General features: G+C 37.5%; 1 protein-coding gene across 2 annotated transcripts in view; it reads left to right on the forward strand.

Annotated features, from left to right (window-relative positions):
- TPP2 (tripeptidyl peptidase 2) overlaps positions 1–21,309 on the forward strand; it is a 74,905-nt gene that overhangs the window by 8,175 nt on the left and 45,421 nt on the right. For both annotated transcript variants that reach the window (XM_038400234.2, XM_038400240.1), the window contains exons 3-13: positions 878–973; positions 1,247–1,351; positions 3,227–3,351; positions 4,172–4,335; positions 6,472–6,626; positions 8,555–8,631; positions 9,205–9,332; positions 12,552–12,651; positions 15,980–16,128; positions 16,307–16,422; positions 16,687–16,855. In XM_038400234.2, the coding sequence (XP_038256162.1) occupies positions 878–973; positions 1,247–1,351; positions 3,227–3,351; positions 4,172–4,335; positions 6,472–6,626; positions 8,555–8,631; positions 9,205–9,332; positions 12,552–12,651; positions 15,980–16,128; positions 16,307–16,422; positions 16,687–16,855 (1,384 nt within the window). The remainder of the gene's footprint in view (positions 1–877; positions 974–1,246; positions 1,352–3,226; positions 3,352–4,171; positions 4,336–6,471; positions 6,627–8,554; positions 8,632–9,204; positions 9,333–12,551; positions 12,652–15,979; positions 16,129–16,306; positions 16,423–16,686; positions 16,856–21,309) is intronic.

The raw sequence follows: 21,309 nt of genomic DNA on the forward strand, positions 1-21,309 counted from the left end.
ATCATATTAAAAATTGACATAATTAAGACGGTAGATGACTGAGGAGTCTTGGAGTGGAGGGGTGGAACAGGGAGGGGGATCTGTTTTCAGCCATCCCATTGCCTCAATGTTAACAGCATCTGGGAGATCTGAAAATGATTTTGTGGAAGGCAGCTGGTTGAGATGGTAAATCTTAACAATGATCTCAGATGTCTGGGGCTGTTGCTGCTGTTGCCAGATTGATAGCCTTGTAGAGGGGCAGTTAGTTTCAACCCCTCCTACTATCTGATGCTGTCAACCCCTTGCAGTTTCCTGTGCTTTGTCTTTTCGTGATTGTACGTGTAATCCTGTCCCATTAGCTTTCCCCTACTCTGTGAGGCAGTTGGCCTCTGCCCTCACGATCTTCAAGCTATAGGGCCAGTGAGTTTGATTCACCTTTAAGAGTCAAACAGCAACAGAAGATTAAGTTGAATTTTTTCCTTGTGCTGTTTTCTACCACTTACCATGGTAAGCAGACCCGCCCATTATATTGATATTTTTTAAAAAAAATAACAAACAAAAAAACCATCTGCTTAGGCAGTGTCTCTTAGAGGTAGAGAGAGCAACTCATTCTCCATACCTTTATCATATCTGGCCCTTTGATACTCTCAACTATATAGTGCCGGATGTTGTAATGTCATTTCACTAGGAACTGGATTGAGACTCTCACCTCATCTCGCAGAAGTTGGTATTTACTGTTCTGCAAGTCTGGACTTGAACCAATGACCTTTACAAACTGAAACCTTTACAAATCTGCTTAGCCATGTATTTGTTTTATATAAAACACTTTAACATTTAGTGTGCAATGCCTGTCGAGAGCAAGAAATATTTCTATTTCTGAATTTTATCTGCTTTCTAGATTCCAACAAATTGGGTAAATCCTTCAGGCAAGTATCACATTGGCATAAAAAATGGCTATGATTTCTATCCAAAAGCTCTTAAGGAGAGGATTCAGGTAATTTATTTTTTACTTCCATTTTGTATTCATATTTTAATATTTTAACTCTGCTTTTTTGGTTTTGTTAGAAAACTATGGCTTGTAAATTCCTATAGCGTAGATTTTTCTCTTAATGTTTTTAATGCTGATATAACAAGGTTTTTGTTTGTGCTATAGTTATCATGCCCCAAATCAGGATTGCCAAATGATTTAAAAGATATAGTGCTCATAAAAGGTACAAGTGCCTCTTACGCAAACTAATGTATTGAGGAATTTTTTTTTGTATTACAGAAAGAACGCAAGGAAAAACAATGGGATCCTGTTCACAGGCTTCTACTAGCAGAAGCTTGTAGGAAACTAGATGAGTTTGATGCAGTTCACAGCTCTCCCTCACAAGTTTGTATTAGTTTTTTAAACAACATTTTATATAAAAATCACTTGCTTAAGAGACTTTAAAAAAAGCTCTATTTGATAATTAGAAAATGAGAGACAAGGTTATTTTAACAGACAAATTGAGTGAATGTCACTGCATCTTGTTCTGAAGTCAGGATATAGAATGCATTTGTGAACGCTTATTTGGTCTTGAATATTATTTTCATTTTATCAAATTCCTTTCACTTTTTAGTGAAAAGGTTCCATTCTCTTTAGATAATATTGTCTCTCCTCTGATGTCTGTGATCTGTTACAGTTTCAGCTTAGAATAAATTCTAAATGTTAATGTAGCTTTCATTTAAATTCTCTATCATCTCAGTTGAAAGGAAGGGCAATAAAGCTGAGTGTTATCAGCCCCTTAAGGCACTTGAGTCGTCTGCATATTAATTCCATCAGTCAATGTATTCTGATTCCATCAGTCTTCAGGCCACTGTGTCTTAAGAATATAGGAATCAGAAATATTATGAATAAAGGACCTAGAATAAAATACTTGTATTGTATTCATTTGCAGAAGCATGGGTAGCCATTGCTGAAGACCCCACATCTTAAATTTTCAAATGTTACTTGTTTGTACCTTCCATGATGGGCATTTATTACTTCTTAAGGAGTGTATCAAGTCATGTAGCATCTTCCATGTTTCAAATTTTTTCTAAACCTGTAAGATACTACTAAGGCTGGTAGGTCTTGAAGGAGGCTTACCAGTTTTTCACTTGGTTTGTGAGTTGTACCCACACATCTTGGATTTCTGTAAAATATAGGAAATAGTTATTGCTGATCATTCCTACCTCCTCTTTTCATTTCTGTTCTATTCTGGCACCCAGCCAAGACATTATATAACTTTTGTTCTCAACAGTGGAAACTGGCTACTTCAGAAGAACACACTAGTGTGAAGCAAAACTGAGTATACCAACATACTTGCAAGTGGTATGGAGATCTATTGAAGAATAACATTAGTTACAACTTTATTCATTCAGACTTAAGGAGAGAAGCAGAGGGAAGAGAGGGTTATCAGTAATTGAACTGTTTACTAAAGTACTACAAAATAATAAAACATATCCTTTCTCTTCTGCCATGTGAAGTGGTGGTAGATCCTGCTTTCTAAACAAAAATAAAATTAATGCCCATTTATTGGTTTTGGTCTGCATTTTATAGCTCCCTTTTATTATCATAACCTTCTGTCTTAATTAAGAATCCCTGTCCCTCCTTGCAGGTGACAGAAGTTGGGAGGAATTATAACTTCACTTTTAGTAATTTAGTAATTGATGAGTAGAGCAAAGAATGTGAACCATGCAGCAAATTTTATCCATAGTGTAGGTCACTGTCACTTCTGTAGCAACCACAGGTTTACTGGTCATGATATATGCCAAAAATATTTTAAGATTTAGTTTAAATATTATACAGACAGAACTCTAGTTTTTAAATATATATGTTAACATTGCTTACCTAAAAAGTAGCTTAAATAAATAAGGGTATCCTTGTTAAAAGGTCATAAATATCTATTTGGTTAGAGATTATTTTGTTTAATCTATAAATAGATACCAGCATTTTTCTATAAACTCTACAGTACTTAACCACTTCTGCATAGGAAACTAAAAAGACTCTCCACAACAATATCTGAAAATCATGACGCATGCATAACTTGATGTTTCTTATGTTTTTTTTAATGCTTAGGTTGCACATTATACATAAACATATTAGGAACTTTTCCAGACAGGTCAGGTCATATGGATTTTTTGAATAGGAAAGCAGTTTGTTGCACAACTTGCCTCTGTATGTATTGCTAAAAGTATGAAAATAATGATGTATTCTGAGTCTTTTTTTTTTTTTTTTTTTTTAAAGGCAACTAAATTAATGAAGGAAGAATTTCAGAGTCAAGTAGAACTATTGAATTCTTTGGAGAAAAAATACAATGATCCTGGTCCTGTATATGATTGCTTAGTATGGAATGATGGTGAGACCTGGAGGTAAACTCTTTTGCTTTTGCTTCTAACTAAAATGCTTGAATTTTTGCATGCTTTAAAGCACTAGTTCAAACTGTATTCTGCGTTGCTGTAAAATAGTAATAGTTATCGATGATCACCTTGTAAAAGCATTTATGTAACGAAGTTTTTACTGAAAAGATGTTGTAGAAAGCATTTCTACATTTAGCAGGATTTCAGTTTTAGGAATGTAGGACTTGATCCTGCATCAGGACTTTTCGTGCGGACTTCTGAGCCCCTGCAGCGTCCTGTTGAAGGCTGAGGGGGGATCTAGCAGAAAGTCTTGTGTCTAATATTTTTGTCATGATTTAGCCAAGTATTCAAACATTTTGCCAGTAGTTATTAGCTAGTGTTGTAACTTGAAATTTCTGAAGTTTTTTCTTTGTGGATAGTAAATTTTACTTGAAGTCGTTAAATACATAAAGCTGTGTACAGAAGCCAGAGTTCTAAAATGTGTGCCTAAAGTTTGACTTTTAAATTAATGTTAAAGCATTTGAATGAAAGTGGCATCTTTTTTTTTTTTTTTGAGCTTTTTTTTTCTTCCCCTTGAGTTGCTAATTAACCACAAATCTCATTGAAGTCAATAGGTTGTAGCACCTTCCCAAGCTACTCTTATTTATATCCTGTGTGTATTGATTTAGAAGCCCTACTTTTGGTATTTGGGTTAGAAGATTTTGACCATTATCACTTACAAAAAACTAGACAATTTAGAGCAATCTACAGACTCTGTGGTCATTTTATATGGGAAAGAACAAGTTAGGGGTTCTTACTATAGATTGATCTTTATACTCTTCTATATCAACAGAGCCTGTATTGATACAAGTGAATGCGGCGACTTCCCTAAGTGCACTGTGTTGGGAACCTACAAAGAGAGACAAGAATATGGATCTTTTGGCATGTCAGAAATGTTGAATTACTCTGTGAACATTTATGATGAGGGGAACCTGCTTTCTATTGTGACCAGTGGAGGTAATTTGTTTTAATCAATTGTAAATGAAATCTATTTTAGGTATCTCAACAAGGAAGCAAGAAGTGATGCCACTTTCATAAAATAAAGTAGGTTTCATTTTCACAGTGCATTTGAGTCAAAATGTAAGTGTTTCTGTGTAACTGGTTAAATTTCCACATTGGATTGCACCGTATGGAGGGGAAGCAATTTAAATTAAGGCGATTAAAATGTTCGTAAAAAATAATTGCTTAAATCAGGTTGAGGCTTTGTAAAATTAATTTCAAAATGTATGCTCTCAAGGTTCCTTCCCCACTCTGAACTCTAGGGTACAGATGTGGCGACCTGCATGAAAACCCCCCTAAGCTTATTTTTACCAGCTTAGGTTAAAACTTCCCCAAGGTACAAACTGTTTTACCTTTTGCCTCTGGACTTTATTGCTGCCACCACCAAGTGTCTAACAAATATATAACAGGGAAAGAGCCCACTTGGAAACGTCTTTCTGCCCAAAATCCTCCCAAACCCTACACCCTCTTTCCTGGGGAAGGCTTGATAAAAATCCTCACCAGTTTGCATAGGGAAACAGACCCAAATCCTTGGATCTTAAGAACAGTGAAAAAGCAATCAGGTTCTTAAAAGAAGAATTTTAATTAAAGAAAATGTAAAAGAATCACCTCTGTAAAATAAGGATGGTAAATACCTTACAGGGTAATCGGATTCAAAACATAGAGAATCCCTCTAGGGAAAACCTTAAGTTACAAAAAGATACAAAAACAGGAATCTACATTCCATTCAGCACAAATTATTTTATCAGCCATTTAAACAAAACAGAATCTAACGCATATCTAACTAGATTGCTTATTAGCCCTTTACAGGAGTTCTGACCTGCATTCCTGCTCTGTCCCTGGCATAAGAAACATGCAGACAGAGAGAACCCTTTGTCCTCCTCCCACCCCCACCTTTGAAAGTATCTTGTCTCCTCATTGGTCATTTTGGTCAGGTGCCAGTGAGGTTATCTTTAGCTTCTTAACCCTTTACAGGTGAAAGGGTTTATTCCTCTGGCCAGGAGGGATTTAAAGGTGGTTACCCTTCCCTTTATATTTATGACATATGCTCTTGTCATTTTTGATAATTTTTAATGAATTATAAATGCTTTTTTAAATTACCGCTGGTGAGGCATCTTACTTTGAATTTTATAAAATGGCTAATCAAAATACTGAAAGCTGCAGTTAACACACAAGCAGCTTCATATCTTTTCTTAAATGCATAGCTCTACCTTTGTGAGGTACAGCTTTCTGATCAGGCAGATAAATGCCACATTTGTGAGTATGGTATAAATGCATAGATCATTATCAAAGGTGCCCCACAATAATCCCCCTAAGAGGCATAGAAATAGCTAAAATAAATGAGTAGATGGTTTCCCGCTTGTGTTCTATGCACTGCAGTCATGATACTCTTCTTGCTAATGCTGGCTTCTTACAAGTAAACATGATTGACTTCAGTGGAATTATTCCTGAGTCTCACTGGTATGAGGGAGAAGAGAATCAGGCTATTAAACTTAATCGCTTCCGCATGACTTTAAATAGAGAGTGACTAAATTTAACTGCTTTCCCCTGCAGCTTGCATGATTAAAGAATGGTTACCAATGGAGGGCAGTTTCTAAATGAAAGTGTGTGTGTGTGTGTGTGTGTGTGTGTGTGTGTGTGTAAACTTAGACAAGTTTAGCCATTGCTTTGATTTGCCAAGGCATAATGAAGGCTATCTATACAAATTTATTTTGAAATGATAACTGCACCACTATAATTACAGCTCCACCCACTCTTATCCCAGTTTTGTGCAGTTTATATAAATATCATGTATATTTAATTTTATAATTGCTTGCTTTCTAAAAGCAACAGTGAAAGGTGCAAACAAAATTGACAGTGACGATGATCAGAAGATATAAAGAATATATGGATGTCAAAATTAATTAGTAAGGACACTTCTGAAGAATCTGAAATCCATGTGGTGTTAGCTTTTGACATTTTTTTAATGGTATAAATTACTCAGTAAATGAAAATGAATTGAATTATAGCATATTTAATTGGCATAACTGAGATTTCTACTAGGGTGTTACATTCCGTACCTGCAATAATATGCTTTTTGTTTAATTTGTTCAGGAGCACATGGGACACATGTAGCTAGTATTGCTGCTGGATATTTTCCAGAAGAGCCAGAACGAAATGGTGTGGCTCCTGGAGCTCAGATTCTTGCAATCAAGATTGGTGATACAAGACTAAGCACAATGGAAACTGGCACTGGCCTAATAAGAGCTGTAAGTGTTTTGCTGAATTAATAGCTAATTTAAATTAAGCTGCTTGACATCAGGACCGTGAGTGTAACTATATCTTCTTAATAGCTAGGAGAGAAAGTAAAATATAATTTGAGAGATTTGTGGAAAACTGTATTGCTAAATTTATTATCAACATTGCCTCCAAAAAAACTTAACTCTTAAAGCAGATGATACTAGTTGTTCAGTGTGTAGTTTTGACAGATTTTTTTATGTTGTTCTGAAGTGGAGACATGATTTTAATAAATCATAGCTTAAAAATACCCATAAAAGCATAAAAATAACTTGCCTGTCAGGAAAGGGCATTACTCAGTTTGATAAGTTGTTGCTTCCTACACTTGGAAAAAATCAAAGGAGAAGTTTAGCAAGAATTGAAACAAAAAAAAGTGAAATTGGACATTTTTACTAGCTAGAAAATGAGAGGATATGAAGTTTCAGGCATTGGGTATAAGATTATACTTATCTCATGAAAACAATACCACATGGCACAGTTGATGTAGGAATTATCCTATGAAAACAGTCTAATGATCTGTCTAGCCCAGCATTCTGTATCCCACTTCACAAATACCTCAGGGATAGGTCCAGTGAATTGGGTATTTTTGCTGATGTGGCTTTGTTTTGGGCATCCTGTGTAGGCTATCACTTTTAGTAGACTGTTAATGGCATTCTGGTATTTTACAGGTCTTGAGGTGCCAGACTCTTTTTAGTTAAAGGAGAGGATACTTTACAAGCTTCTCATAAGACAATTTTTTTTTTTAATACACAATATATATTTTGTGTTGTATGAAGTGCATGCTATTTTTTTCAGTCTGGTAAAACTGGAGAAGAAGATTCTAACATATGGGACAAGTGTGTATTATTTTAACGTTCTTTGTTTCATATAGCATTGATGTATGGACTTACTGGTACACTAGACGACAAAATGAGATGCATCCAACAATCTCATTAAGAATTAGAGGATTTACTTTCATAACTACTGTTCAGAGAGAATTGGACATTATTCCATTTCAGCAACAAAGGCACAGGCCCTCTGACGGAACTCTAATTAGATATTAGATATGTGTAGGAAAAAAAAGGTGGATATAAACTTTTTCCATCCAAAAAGGAATTAAAAAATACACAATCACATGAGTGATCTGTAGAACTACCTCCATATGACCAACATGAAGATACACTGGAATGAAGGACCACTGCACTGGCTTTTGATTGGATTGCACAGCAAAAGAAGACTGAACAGTACTGATTACCAACATACAGTGGCCAAAAACTAATGATTCCTAGTGTCTTATATACCCACATTCTCTTAACTATATAAATTATGAGAGTTCGACTATGCAAAGCTTGGACTTTGTGCAACATTTATTGGCTACAGAAGAAAAATATTTGTAGTTAAGACAGAAGCTGGAAATGAAACAAATCTGCCTTTTAACAAAAACATGAATATTCATCAGAATCTTAATCAACATTCATTCATCAGTGTTATAAATAGGCTTATAACGGTTTCATTTATATCGGGTTGGCAACCTTTGGCACGTGGCCCGCCATGGTAGGCCCCTGGCAGGACGGGCCAGTTTGTTTACTTGCCGTGTCTGCAGGTTATGCTGATTGCAGGCTCCCACTGGCTATGGTTTGCCGCTCCAGGCCAATGGGGGGCTGCGGGAAACGGCGCGGGCCAAAGTATGTGCTGGCTGCCACTTCTTACAGCCCCCATTGGCCTGGAGCGGCGAACTGCGGCCAGTGGGAGCCTGCGATCAGCAGAACCTGCAGACATGGCAGGTAAACAAACTGGCCCGTCCTGCCAGGGACTTACCATGGTGGGCCGCGTGCCAGAGGTTGCCGATCCCTGATTTATATAAAAGGTGGTGTTTGCCATCTGTAAGATTTTTTGTGGTAAACTTTTTTAACTTTAACAGATGATAGAAGCAATGAAATACAAGTGTGATCTTGTCAACTACAGCTATGGAGAAGCAACACACTGGCCAAATTCTGGGTGAGTACACGAGGTTTACCATAACCACGTTTAATACTGAAGAATACTGGTGCTAAAAATTTTTGCATTTGTGTAGTGGCACTGTCAACAGAAGTAAATAATCTAGACACTAATAATTCATTGATATTAAACTGCTGCAGTACATCTCAAGTTGCTGAACTTGGTCTGTGGATTTAAGTGAGCCTACTGAAATTGTCAATATTTTGTAGTATATTGTAATACTCTTTCTGGAAAAAAAAAATTAAGTAATAATCCCTTTACAATGTATAGATTGCTACAGAATCTTTTCTCAAGAATAGAATTTAATCTTGCTAATTAATTAATTTTTCCTTTTAAAATTGTTCAGGGGTCACTCCTGTACTCTTAGTGACCACACTTTCAGGTCTGGCAAGTAGGCTGAACATTACTCAACTATGGTCAAAAACAAAAGTAGGGTATGAAATCCTGGCCCCATCGGTTAGTGGGAGCTTTGCAGTTGATTTCAATGTTGCCTGAATTGCATCCTGGATACTGAAAAGGAGAAAGAGAAAATATTTTGTTGCTTAAATGATATGTTTTCTGTATTTATTTTAGGAGAATTTGTGAAGTAATTAATGAAGCTGTATGGAAACACAACGTAATCTATGTTTCAAGTGCAGGGAATAATGGTCCTTGCCTTTCTACTGTGGGATGCCCAGGTGGAACTACATCTAGTGTAATAGGTAAGTAGCGCTCTCCTTTTTTTTTTTTTTTTTTTTTTTTAAAAAAAGAGAGAGAGAGAGAAATCAATACAGTTTAGAAAATATCAAAATAGTTGATCTTTTAAGCTATATACTTACGTTAAGTGATTGAGATAAGAACTTGTAAATATCTTGTATTTATCAAAGCAAACAAATTAAGATTTTTCAGGATTGTAAAATCTTTTTTATGTCCCCGACATTAACTGTCTTAAATGGAGCCACGTTCTTGGTGTATTTCGTTATGTACATGTGTGGCAACTGAGGTGTGTTGTGTTTTTTTTGTTTTTGTTTTGTTTTGGTTTTTTTGTTAATGTTCAGAAGCCTGCTGTCTAGTCTGAATGTGTAGTAAAGTTCTACTGTAAACAAAAAGCAGCCTCTTCCTCCTCCTTTGGGTGGAATTGGACAATATTTACTACTAACAATACTTGGCTGCTGAAGAATACATGAGGCTGCCAGGCAATTTGTCTTAATTTTTATTTTTAATAAACTTGTAGAAGGCAAGCCTTACAAATAGTCAAACTAGTCTTAAAATGCTTCATAAGTATAATTGTATTTAAAAAAAAGGCTGATTTACTCATGCCTTTGATCATCTTGCTATTAGTAAAATGTAGTTTGTAGAAACAGCTAAGTTTGATCCCAATTTATCTCTTTCAAAGTATCTTAGACTCGGAAGATACATTTTGACTGGGGAAAAACGCACGGTTTCTAATGTTAGGTCAGATACCCTGATATGCTGCCTCTTTTCTTTCCTAATGAATCCCAGCTTTGTAACTTGGATCTAAAATTTGGCATTTGTCCAAAGATATTCCTGAAAAAAAAAATCCATCCAACTACAATGTTACATCTGTCAAAAGCTATTCTTTGAATTAAAACTTGTTCTTCCTGTTGGCTGTGATACATCTGATAAACTAATAATCAGTGAAAATATTGAAAACGTCATTCTAAAAAGAATAACACATTTTAAGATCATTAATGGAATTATCACTAAACATGTTTTGTTTTTCTTTTTTTTTAAAAAAAGACAAGTTAGTATGTCGAATAATTAGAGCAGGAGTCTGGAGTTGAACTTGTGGGTTCTGTTCAGAGCTCTACATGTGACTCACTCTCACCTTAAGAGAACATAGAGAGGTTTAGTTGGTCCTTCGGCATAATGGGAATAACTTTTTTTGCCTTGTCTTTGCTGCAGAGTTAGGTTGAGGTATAACTCGGGTGTTGCCGCAACTCAACTTCCATTCACCTACACAAATCTCTAGCTCGGGTTTAATGGTCCTTTAAAATCAAGCTGGTTGGCTTATCATTGATATGGGTTGAAGCTTGAATGCTGCTCCCAGAAGCTAGTGTACACAGAGAAGCCCTACACAGCATATGCCAGCAGAACCCCCTTGTGGCGATGCAGCATAAGCTGACACATGGAGTTGTGCTGGCTTAGCTACACCATCTGTCTGAATGACATTAGCTAATCTGACAAAAGCACACTTCTGTCAGCATACTTCTGTCTGCACTGGGGATATAACTGATATATCTGTGCCGGCAAAACTTTGTAATGTAGACCGGATATATTCTTAAACATTAGATTGATTTAGCTACATTGCTCAGAGCCGTGAAAAATTTCACATCCTGGGTGCCGTAGTTAGTTCAGTCTAACCCTTGGTGTAGACACAGGTAGGTCAATGGCAGAATTATGCATTCAACCTGTGTACCGCTTTTCAGAGAGATGGCTTTACAACATTGATGGAAAAGTCCCTTCCACCGATGTGGGAACTATTGCACTACGGTACTACAGCTCTATTGCTCAAGTGTTTCGCAGTGTGCCTGCTCTTAGTCAAGATAGGCTAACTTAAGACTAGGTCAAATGGAGTAGCTCAAGTGTAGTAACTCATGCTGTTCCAGTGAAGACAAGCCCTTACCTCATGGATTTTTTTGAGTATTTTGAAATCTTCAGATGAAAATAACTTTGTTTATTCCATTAATAGTAACAGAAATTGTGTACGTCAGTGTGACTAAATCCTGACGTAAATCTTGGTATTCCGGGGAAATCTTTTTTTCTAAATGGTTGGCTGTAGGACAGACATGGGCAGGAGAGCAAATTCCAACTAGATGAATTTAGGGTTGCTTGCTTAAAGTGAGGAAAACTACTAGCTAGGCCCAGACAATTATACTTTGGCTGGAAAGTCGTCAATGCAATATTCTTAACCGAAAATTATTCTTTTGGGGAAACCTGTTCTCACAACGTATATAGCTGTGCTGTGACTGACATTGTAAATTGTTTCCATACCACTCGTTCTCATGTCTCATTTTACTACAGCCTGTGACTTCTGAAACCTTACAGACTTTACTTTGCACATGTTTGTCTTGTCAAGATTCTGTTTTCCAAGACCATTGGAATTTGTCATCTGAGACAATTAAGAACTTGGAACATGAATGTGTACTATTGCACTTGAATAAATATGTTTTAAATATATATAATACATGGTAGAACCCTGTTTATCCGGTCTAATTGGGAAAAGGACCAGATCAGATAATAAAAACTTCGGATAAACCAGCAAATGTGAAAAGGTGATGCTGCAGTGCCATCTATTGGCCGCAGGAGAGATCTCCCACTTCTGGTCCTGGAGTCCTGGTTGTTTTGCAAAAAGAAAAGGAGTACTTGTGGCACCTTAGAGACTAACACATTTATTAGAGCATAAGCTTTCGTGAGCTACAGCTTAGAGCTGTACAGCTTAGAGTACTCCTTTTCTTTTTGCAAATACAGACTAACACGGCTGCTACTCTGAAACCTGGTTGTTTTGGAAAATGCAAAGAGCTGGTTAAGGGTGGGTCAGATAAATGGGGTTCTGCTCTGTGTGTGTGTGTGTGTGTGTGTGTTTATAATGACAAAGGGTAGAGACTGAAATAGGCACAGAACATATCATAGTTGCTACTATATACGATGCCTGCTTGGCCTTCAAATTTACTCTCTAAAGTACAAAACTTTATTGAAGAAAAACTTAACTATTTCTCAATATCTGTCAAACTTTATGCTAGCTGAAGCTTACAATGTTTCTAAAAATGTAGTTGTTTTCCATATTAAAATAGTTTAAATAAGCAATATGTATATTTTAAGTTATTTTCGTGTATGCTGTAGGCTACAGACAAGGTTGTTTTTAAGACCTTGCATCATTCTAAAGTTGAGAATACTGATATCTTCTTTTTTTTTAATAGGTGTTGGTGCATATGTATCACCTGATATGATGATTGCTGAATATTCTTTGAGAGAGAAACTACCAGCGAACCAGTATACTTGGTCTTCCAGAGGCCCTAGGTAGGTTATATATAATCCACAAGTTCACAGACTGCACGGCTGATTTTAACTGTAGAATCCAAGCTTGTCAGAAGACAGTAGCAGATAAGTGTAACTTTCCAATGAGAAGTTTTTAGTATGGACACTCTTTCTTAGAAATCAAACCTCCTGTGGCTCTTAATGCTTAGGATGCTGCAGCACTTCAAATTGCTTTTCCACAAAGCATTCGCAGTATACCTCAGGGAAATGTAGAATACCATTGCTCTCCTTTATTGATTCCTTTGTTCCTGTGGTTAGTGAAAGTTCGCTCTGTAGGTTTCAGAGTAGCAGCCGAGTTAGTCTGTATTCGCAAAAAGAAAAGGAGTACTTGTGGCACCTTAGAGACTAACAAATTTATTTGAGCATAAGCTTTCGTGAGCTACAGCTCACTTCATCGGATGCATTTGCTCTGCAGCTATCTGTAGTTGTCATCTATTGCCTCCTCGAAAAATGTTAATACTACTAAAAGCTGTTGAAGCTAACAAACGCTACTGTGAGGAAGATTCTGTCTGGCCTTTTCTGGAGTTTATCTCAGGCTTCTGTTTGTTAGTTTGTGTGTAGTTGCAGCTTTCCAGTAACTGTGAGTGCTGTTTGGAGAGTGAGCAAAAGGGATCTACAATTGAGATTGATGCTTAGTTCGTCTTGGCACAGATCACATTGCTCAACATGCAGACCCTGTTTGAGGATTTTACATGGGCCATTAAAGGTGAATTGGAAAGCAAAAATAGTTTGCCTTTTATAATGTATAAATATGGCCTCAAAGATCTAAAGAAATTATGTGTTCTTGCAAACAGCAAAAATATCAGGCCTCCACTTTTCCTCCTTTTGCTTGGCTAAATGATTAGACATATTGAATCTCATACGATTCAGATTTCTGCAGCAAGCTTACAATTGAAGAGGGAAAATGTGGAGGTTTAGATTAAGAATTGGTAATCCTTTTCCTCTCATTTGGGGGCAGTGAGAACTGCAACTCAAATTTCAGCTTCATGTGCCATTGCTATTTAAGTGCTTCAGAGACATCTTTGAGGGCGAAAAAGAAAAAAAATCCAGAAATAACATTTTACATACGTTGTTTTAAAAAAGGTCAGGAAAACTTTTTTTAGGTAGCACTTTTGTCATAAAGGAGCAGTATGGGCATATTTTTCTTTGCAATTCAACCTCAAGGTCCAGGAGGATTCCCAAAAAATGTAAACCTGGTTCATTTGTCTGGAAGACCTCCAAGAAAACTTAAGTTGAACAATGGTCCATTTTATGTCAGGATTCTCTGCTTCTAAGTGGCCATGGGGGTGAGAGGAGTTGGCAAAAATCTTTCCAATTGCTCGCCTGGGGAATACAAAGTGTTCCCTTCATCGTACTCTGGTTTGAGGAAGCCAGAGTACAAAGAAGACCGCAGGGACCTAAAGTTCAGTTAGCTTGGACTTCACTTATATAGTTTATTGCATATGCATTCAATGGGGTCTAAATTAGCTGTTACCACTCAAGAAAGAGATCTTGGAGTCATTGTAGATAGTTCTCTGACAACATCCACTCAATGTGCAGCGGCAGTCAAAAAAGTGAACAATGTTGGGAATCATTAAGAAAGGGATAGATAATAAGACAGAAAATATCATATTGCCTTTATTATAAATCCATGGTATGCCCACATCTTGAATACTGCATGCAGACGTGGTCGCCCCATCTCAAAAAAGATGTATTGGAATTGGAAAAGGTTCAGAAAAGGGCAACAAAAATGATTAGGGGTATGGAACGGCTTCTGTATGAGGAGAGATTAATGAGACTGGGACTTTTCAGCTTGGAAAGAGACAACTAAGGGGGGAAATGATTGAGGTCTCTAAAATCATGACTGGTGTGGAGAAAGTAAATAAGGAAGTGTTATTTACCCCTTCTCATAACACAAGAACCAGGGGTCACCAAATGAAAGTAATAGGCAGCAGGTTTAAAACAAACAAAAGGAAGTATTTCTTTACACAACGCAGTCAACCTGTGGAACTCTTTGCCAGAGGATGCTGTGAAGGCCAAGACTATAATAGGGTTAAAAAAAGAACAGCACAAAGGGTCCCTAAAAACCCCAGGCTGGAGATTGCACAGGCATTGTGGGCAGAAGACGGCTGTAATGCTATCTCCCAAGGATTCTATGGCAAGGCCCACAGGATGGGCATTCCAGGATGGTGTTGCAGCATGAAGTGTTGGTACAGATTCCAGGCAGAGCTGCCGCCGATCCATAGAGCAGCATGGGGGTGAGGCAGCAGTTACTTAGGCATGGTATACACTACAGTTATGTCAACTTAAGGCGGCTTATGTTGACCTAACTCTGTAAGCGTCTACACTACGACGTTGCTCCTGCTGATGTAAGTTGCCCACTACATCAACCTTCTGCGAGAGGTGTAGTGCTTAGGTTGATCTAGTTAGGGTGACACAGTGTCTGTGCCGCTCCCCCGTCGACTCTGCCTGCACCTCTCACGGCACTGGATACAGGAGAGCGCTCAGGGGTAGATTTATCGTGTCTAGATTAGATGCGATAAATTGATCCCCACTGGATCGATCGCTGCCCGCCGATGTGGCGGGTAGTGAAGACATACCCTTGGTGGCTGTGCTTAGGTCGACTTAACTTTGTAGTGTAGACAAGGCCTTAAGAAAGACCCCAGAGTCTGTCTGGATTGTGCCAGGGGCCTTTCCAGTCCCTGAAACAGCCCAGAACCATCTTAAAGCCACAATAAGCCTTTGTGCTGTGCCTCAGTTCAGGGCATTGCCTTTAAACTTTAAAGTGTGGAAGTGACCAAAACCAGAAATTACAGATCTTACTTTTGCCTCCCCTTTTGCTCTCCCTTGTTATTATCATTTTTGTAGGAAAAAATTAGGGGAAGTACATTTGTCATGTGCTTGACTTTCATGCTTGAGTACCTAACAGATTAGGCATCTAAAATAACTTGAAATACAATATTGGATGCCTAACTTTTGGTTAGGAAATTTGTTCCTTTGACAAACTGGAGCCTGTGATAAGTAAAAATAATCTGTTCTACCAGTTCTAAAAATATTCAGTGTTATAGGAGTTTAATATTTATTTTCTCCTAAGTGAAGTTTTTATAGTCAAGTCATGACTGAATAGTATGAAAATGCTTTTAAAAAAAATTGTTTAATATCAAAATCATTTTAGAATTTGGTAGTCCCTGTACAGTAGCGTTAGAGAATGCAGACGAACACTTAAATACTTATATGATTAAATATATAGTATGATAGCTTTAATGTGAAATGGTTGGTTGTTTGTATAAACAGAGATTTGGATTTCAATAATTGTATCAAAACTTTTTAGTACCGATGGAGCCCTTGGAGTGAGTATCAGTGCGCCAGGAGGAGCTATTGCCTCTGTTCCTAACTGGACTTTACGAGGAACACAGCTCATGAATGGCACATCTATGTCTTCACCTAATGCATGTGGAGGCATTGCTTTAGTACTATCAGGTAATAAATATTGTCTCTTTGTTAGAGATAAATTTTTGTGTTTTCATTATTGCACAATTTTATAAATTGAAATCCAATAATATTACTGAAGCAACCTATTTTTTTTACATTTAATAAGAGTTAATAGCGTTGACTCTTCATGTTCTTTAATATTTTATCAATAACCCTTTAATTTCAGGACTCAAAGCTAATGATGTTCATTATACTGTTCATTCTGTCAGAAGAGCTTTAGAAAATACTGCAGTGAAGGCTGAAAATATAGAAGTGTTTGCACAAGGACATGGTATTATTCAGGTACTTAAAAGGCATATTGAATGCAGCTCCCTCTTGCAATGTTGTGCATAGCCACTGTAGGCTGTTTTAGAGCACTGCAGTACTCGCAATGTCTGCTGGCATAGGAGGTAAGGTATAACCATTGTGATTCAAATGCCAAACCCTTTTGTTGCCCTGCCATTAGTGGCTGTGCTTTCTAAAAACTTCATCTAGAAGTTGGGTATTTTCTATTGTGACTACTGTAGGGTTAAATGGGTATATTGGAACACTGTCTTTTCTCAATAGGTTGATAAAGCCTATGACTACCTCATTCAAAATTCATCATTCACAAGTAACATAGGTTTTACTGTTACTGTTGGAAACAACCGTGGAATCTACCTCAGAGATCCTGTCCAGATAGCTGCACCTTCTGACCGTGGGGTTGGCATAGAACCCGTTTTTCCTGAGAATACAGGTAGGGAAGAAGCTGGTTATATAAACATGTTTAGGAATGTCATTGTGTAAATTCGATGAGGACTTGGGTCTAAAGATCACACAATTCGCTAACACTTGATAACAATATTATATGTTTAAACGGAAAAAAAAAGATGTAGTGAGTTATGTCATGTACCTGTATTATAAAAAAGCTGCCACTCTTAATTATAGTTTCAGTAGTTGAATCAAGGTGGTTTTTCCATGATAACACAGCTGAATCAAGATGGCTTTTCCATTCTAAATCCTTGGTTTTAGTCTCTCTGCTTTTTCAGTTTCATTTGGAGGGTGAAGTCCTTCATGTGTTTAACTCAAGCATGTCTTTCTTTCTTTTGGAGAAATTTGAAATGAAAAATATCAAGCGTTTTAAATGAACGTGGGGAAAATATTCAAAACATTTTAAAATTTCCTCTAACTTGAATAATCTGTGTGAATTTAAAACTTCAATTTTTACATTTTATGTAGCCCTCTATGGGAAAGTATACTTTTTCAAATGTGGCACCTTAGAGACTAACAAATTTATTAGAGCATAAGCTTTCGTGAGCTACAGCTCACTTCATCGGATGCATTTGGTGGAAAAAACAGAGGAGATAGGTGTGTATATAAATCTCTCCATCTCCTCTGTTTTTTCCACCAAATGCATCCGATGAAGTGAGCTGTAGCTCACGAAAGCTTATGCTCTAATAAATTTGTTAGTCTCTAAGGTGCCACCGGTACTCCTTTTCTTTTTGCGAATACAGACTAACACGGCTGCTACTCTGAAACCTTTTTCAAATGTGAAAGCACTTAGTTGAGAAATAACTAATTCCTGGACATGACCTCTTGTGGCCCCAAACTTTCAGGGTTGAAGTTATATATAAAGCACTTGCACTTCCATCAGTTCTTTTTCTGTGATCAGTAGTTGCAGAAGTCCTTCTTTTTAAAATTTTAAAATCAGATTTCTAGCTTTTTCTCTAACACTTTTGTGTATAGTTAAGTTAGGGTAGTCTTGGGATTTTAGTATTGTGTGCTGTAGTGCACTTAAGTCATGATTCAATACTTGGATCTTTTGATGTCTGGATTCAGGAGGTATATATCTTGCCCTTCATCATCTCTCAGTTGTGTCCAGTCAAGTGTCTTCTCTGTTTTAGGGGGAGTCGTCCATATCGGTGCATAGTTTTTTGTTTTACAGAGTGTAGTTTTACACCCTGAGACATGGGTTTTGTAAGAGTAAATATATTCAGTCTGCTAATTTACCTCCATTAATCTCTAAAGAAGCTTTGTGTTGCTCTTTTTTTACTTTGTAATTTACCTTTGAAACTAGAAGGAAAACACTTGATTGGCTCATTTGGGTGCCTTTTAAAATTGGTTTCCCAGAATAAAGCACACTATTCTGAATTTGGTTCTGTGTGGGCGTTTATACCTGGAATAGTTGCCTCCCTTAATTTGGTACAAGTTGTCTGGTTTGTACGCTCAAGGGTCCTTTATGTTACTCACACACTTCGAGCTGCTTTCAAATGCCTTACTATTTATCTGTATATTTTGTTGCCTCAGTCTCCCAAGAGGAGACTCTCCTCTAGAAGACTTCATTCAAGGGATTGAGTGCAGATGAGGTAATCCCTGATTATCTTGGCAATATTAATGGAGATTCTATTATTTTAGATAGAAATTTAGGTTTGGTCTATGTTACAAAAGTTGCACACTTTTTTTAACTTAAGAGATATAAAATTGATCTAGTTAAACCAGTGTAAACACCAAATGTACTTCTAATGGACAAAATAATGTAATGGCTGATGCAAGACTCTTTTTTTTTTAATAAATAATTAAAAGAGGGTAACGTAATACTAGTAAATATGGATTTATGGAAAATAGGTGTTGTCAAACTAACTAGATATTATTTTTTTGAGATTACAAACTTGGATGATAAAGATAAGTGTTGAGGTATTTAGACTTCTGTAAACTTTCATTTGGTACCCCACTACATTTTAAGAAACTAGAATGATACAAAATTAACATGGCACATTACATTGATTTAAGAAACGGTTAACTGACATCTCAAAATGTTGTAAATGGGGAGTCATTGAGCAGGTGTGTTTCTAGTTCGGCACTGGAAGAAAATAAAGTCATTGCTGATATAGTTTGTAGATGATCTGAAGACTGGGGGATGGTAAATAACGAAGAGGATGGGTCACTAATACAGAGCAATCTGGATTGTTTGGTAAACTGGGCAGTTGATATACATTTTAATATGGACAAATGTAAGGTCATATATTTAGGAGCAAAGAATATAGACTGTATTTACAGAGTGAGGGACTCTGTCCTGCGAAGCAGTGACTGGAAAAAGGCGTGGTGGTCACAGTAAATAATAAGCTGAGTAGGAGATCACAGTGTGATGCTTTGATGAAAAGAGCTAAGGCAACCCTTGGATCTATAAATGGGAATAATGAAGTGATATTTACCTTGCTATATGGTAGTGGTGTGACTGCTGCTGGAACACAGTGTCCCGTGCTGTTGTGTATACACTTCAAGAAGAATGCTGAAAAATTGGAGAGGGTTCAGAGAAAAGCCAGGAGAATGATTAGCAGGGATTCTCAAACTTCATTGCACTGCGACCCCTTTCTGACAACAAAAGTTACTATACTACCTCAGGCAGGCAGGGCAAAGCCCAAGCCCCACCGCCCTGGGTGGGGGGAAGCCAAAGCTGAAGCCCAACGGCTTCAGCCCCACACGGGAGGCCTGTAACCCTGAGCCTCGCCACCAAGGTCTGAAGTCCTCGGGCTTCGGCTTAGACTCTGGGAGGTGGGGCTCGGGCTTTGGCTTCAGCCCTGGGCCCCGGCTTCAGCCCTGGGCCCCAGCAAGTCTAACGCCAGCCCTGGTGACCCCAATTAAAACTAAAGGATTGGAAAGCATGCCTTTATAGGGAGAGATCAAGGAGTGTTCAATCAGTTTTTCAAGGAGAAGGTTAAGGGATGACTTGATCAGTTTATAAGTACCTAGATGAGGAACAGAAATCTCATAATAGGGTGCTCTTCAATCTAGTAAATAAAGAGATAAGATCCAGTGGCTGAAAGTTGAAATTCACCTGGAAATAAGACCAAAAAAATATTTTTTTTGACAGCGAGGCTAATTAATCATTGGAACAACTTTAACAAAGGGTTGGGTCGAGTCCATCACTGACCATTTTTAATCAGGTTTGGATGTTCAAACTGAAATTAATTCGTGGAAGTCCTAAGGTCTGCAGGAGGTGGGACTAGATGATTACCGTGGTTCTTAAATCTATGAAAACCAGTTTAACCCTTGCTTAAATTGGTTTAGTTTAATTCGGTAATTCACCAATACAAGCTTTAATGTTAATTTAGTTAAACCTCATGTAACTTTTCTACAATAGACAAGCCTCTAGATTCTGGAGCATAGATAACTGCAACCAAAAGAGGACTGGCTTGCTGAGCCACGGCGAGATTGTTTTCCATTAAGACTTCCTTATTTTATCTTTCTCGGTGTCATAGAGGACTGTTTCCAAGATATAGGTATAAATCACAGTTTAACAAAATAAAGGCCAATATTTTTCATTTTGCAGATTTCTAAGATAAATGCTCAACATGTTGCATCTAGTATTGATTATTAGTAAGCATTCTTCTCACATTGTTCTGTTAATCTCTGAAGGTCCTGTTTAAAACCTGTCATTGGGAAGTATTCCTTTGAGAAGTTTGAGTATCAATGCCTTTTCAAAAGTTATTTCATACAAATTTGTATATAATACAATTCTTAAATATTGAATAGTTCTGTTACCTTGATCTTTTAGTTCTGATACAGTTATGTTTAGGGCTGTGATTTTTGTCACGGAATCTGTGACTTCCAGAGACCTCGTTGACTTGAGCCTCAGCGCCTGGGAGCTGCAGGGTCACCCCACCGCCCATGGTGGCTGGGGACTCTGAGCTCCCAGCCACAATGGGTGGAGGGGGGTGCCCCAGGAGCTCCCCATTTTGTCATACATATTTTAGTAAAAGTCATGAATAGGTCAGGGACTTCCAGGAATATTTCTTTATTGCTTGTGACCTGTCTGTGACTTTTACTAAAAATATGCATGACAAAATATTAGCCTAAGTTATATTAGATCTGATGTCACAGCATGGTGAATGCACTGATTTTTACTCTGCAGTGGAAGACCTGAAAAAGGCGAATGGGGAAGGAAAACTATTTCTGCATTTAGGCTATGTCTGCCCTGGGAGCTAGGGATGTCATTCCCAGCTTGAGTAGACATATTTGCACTAGCTCTCATTGAGGTAGCATGCTAAAAATAGTGAAGTAGCATGGGCAGTGGTGGCATGGGCTAGCTGCCAAGTACAAACCTGCCCTGGATCCCATGGGTATGTGATTGGGGCGACTAGCCTGTGCTGTCGTTGCTACTGTGGATACACTATTACTGTTTGCATGCTAGCTCAGTGAGAGCTGGGTATC

Source organism: Dermochelys coriacea, chromosome 1 (genome assembly GCF_009764565.3).
Source record: "Dermochelys coriacea isolate rDerCor1 chromosome 1, rDerCor1.pri.v4, whole genome shotgun sequence".
Classification (NCBI taxonomy): Eukaryota; Metazoa; Chordata; order Testudines; family Dermochelyidae; genus Dermochelys; species Dermochelys coriacea.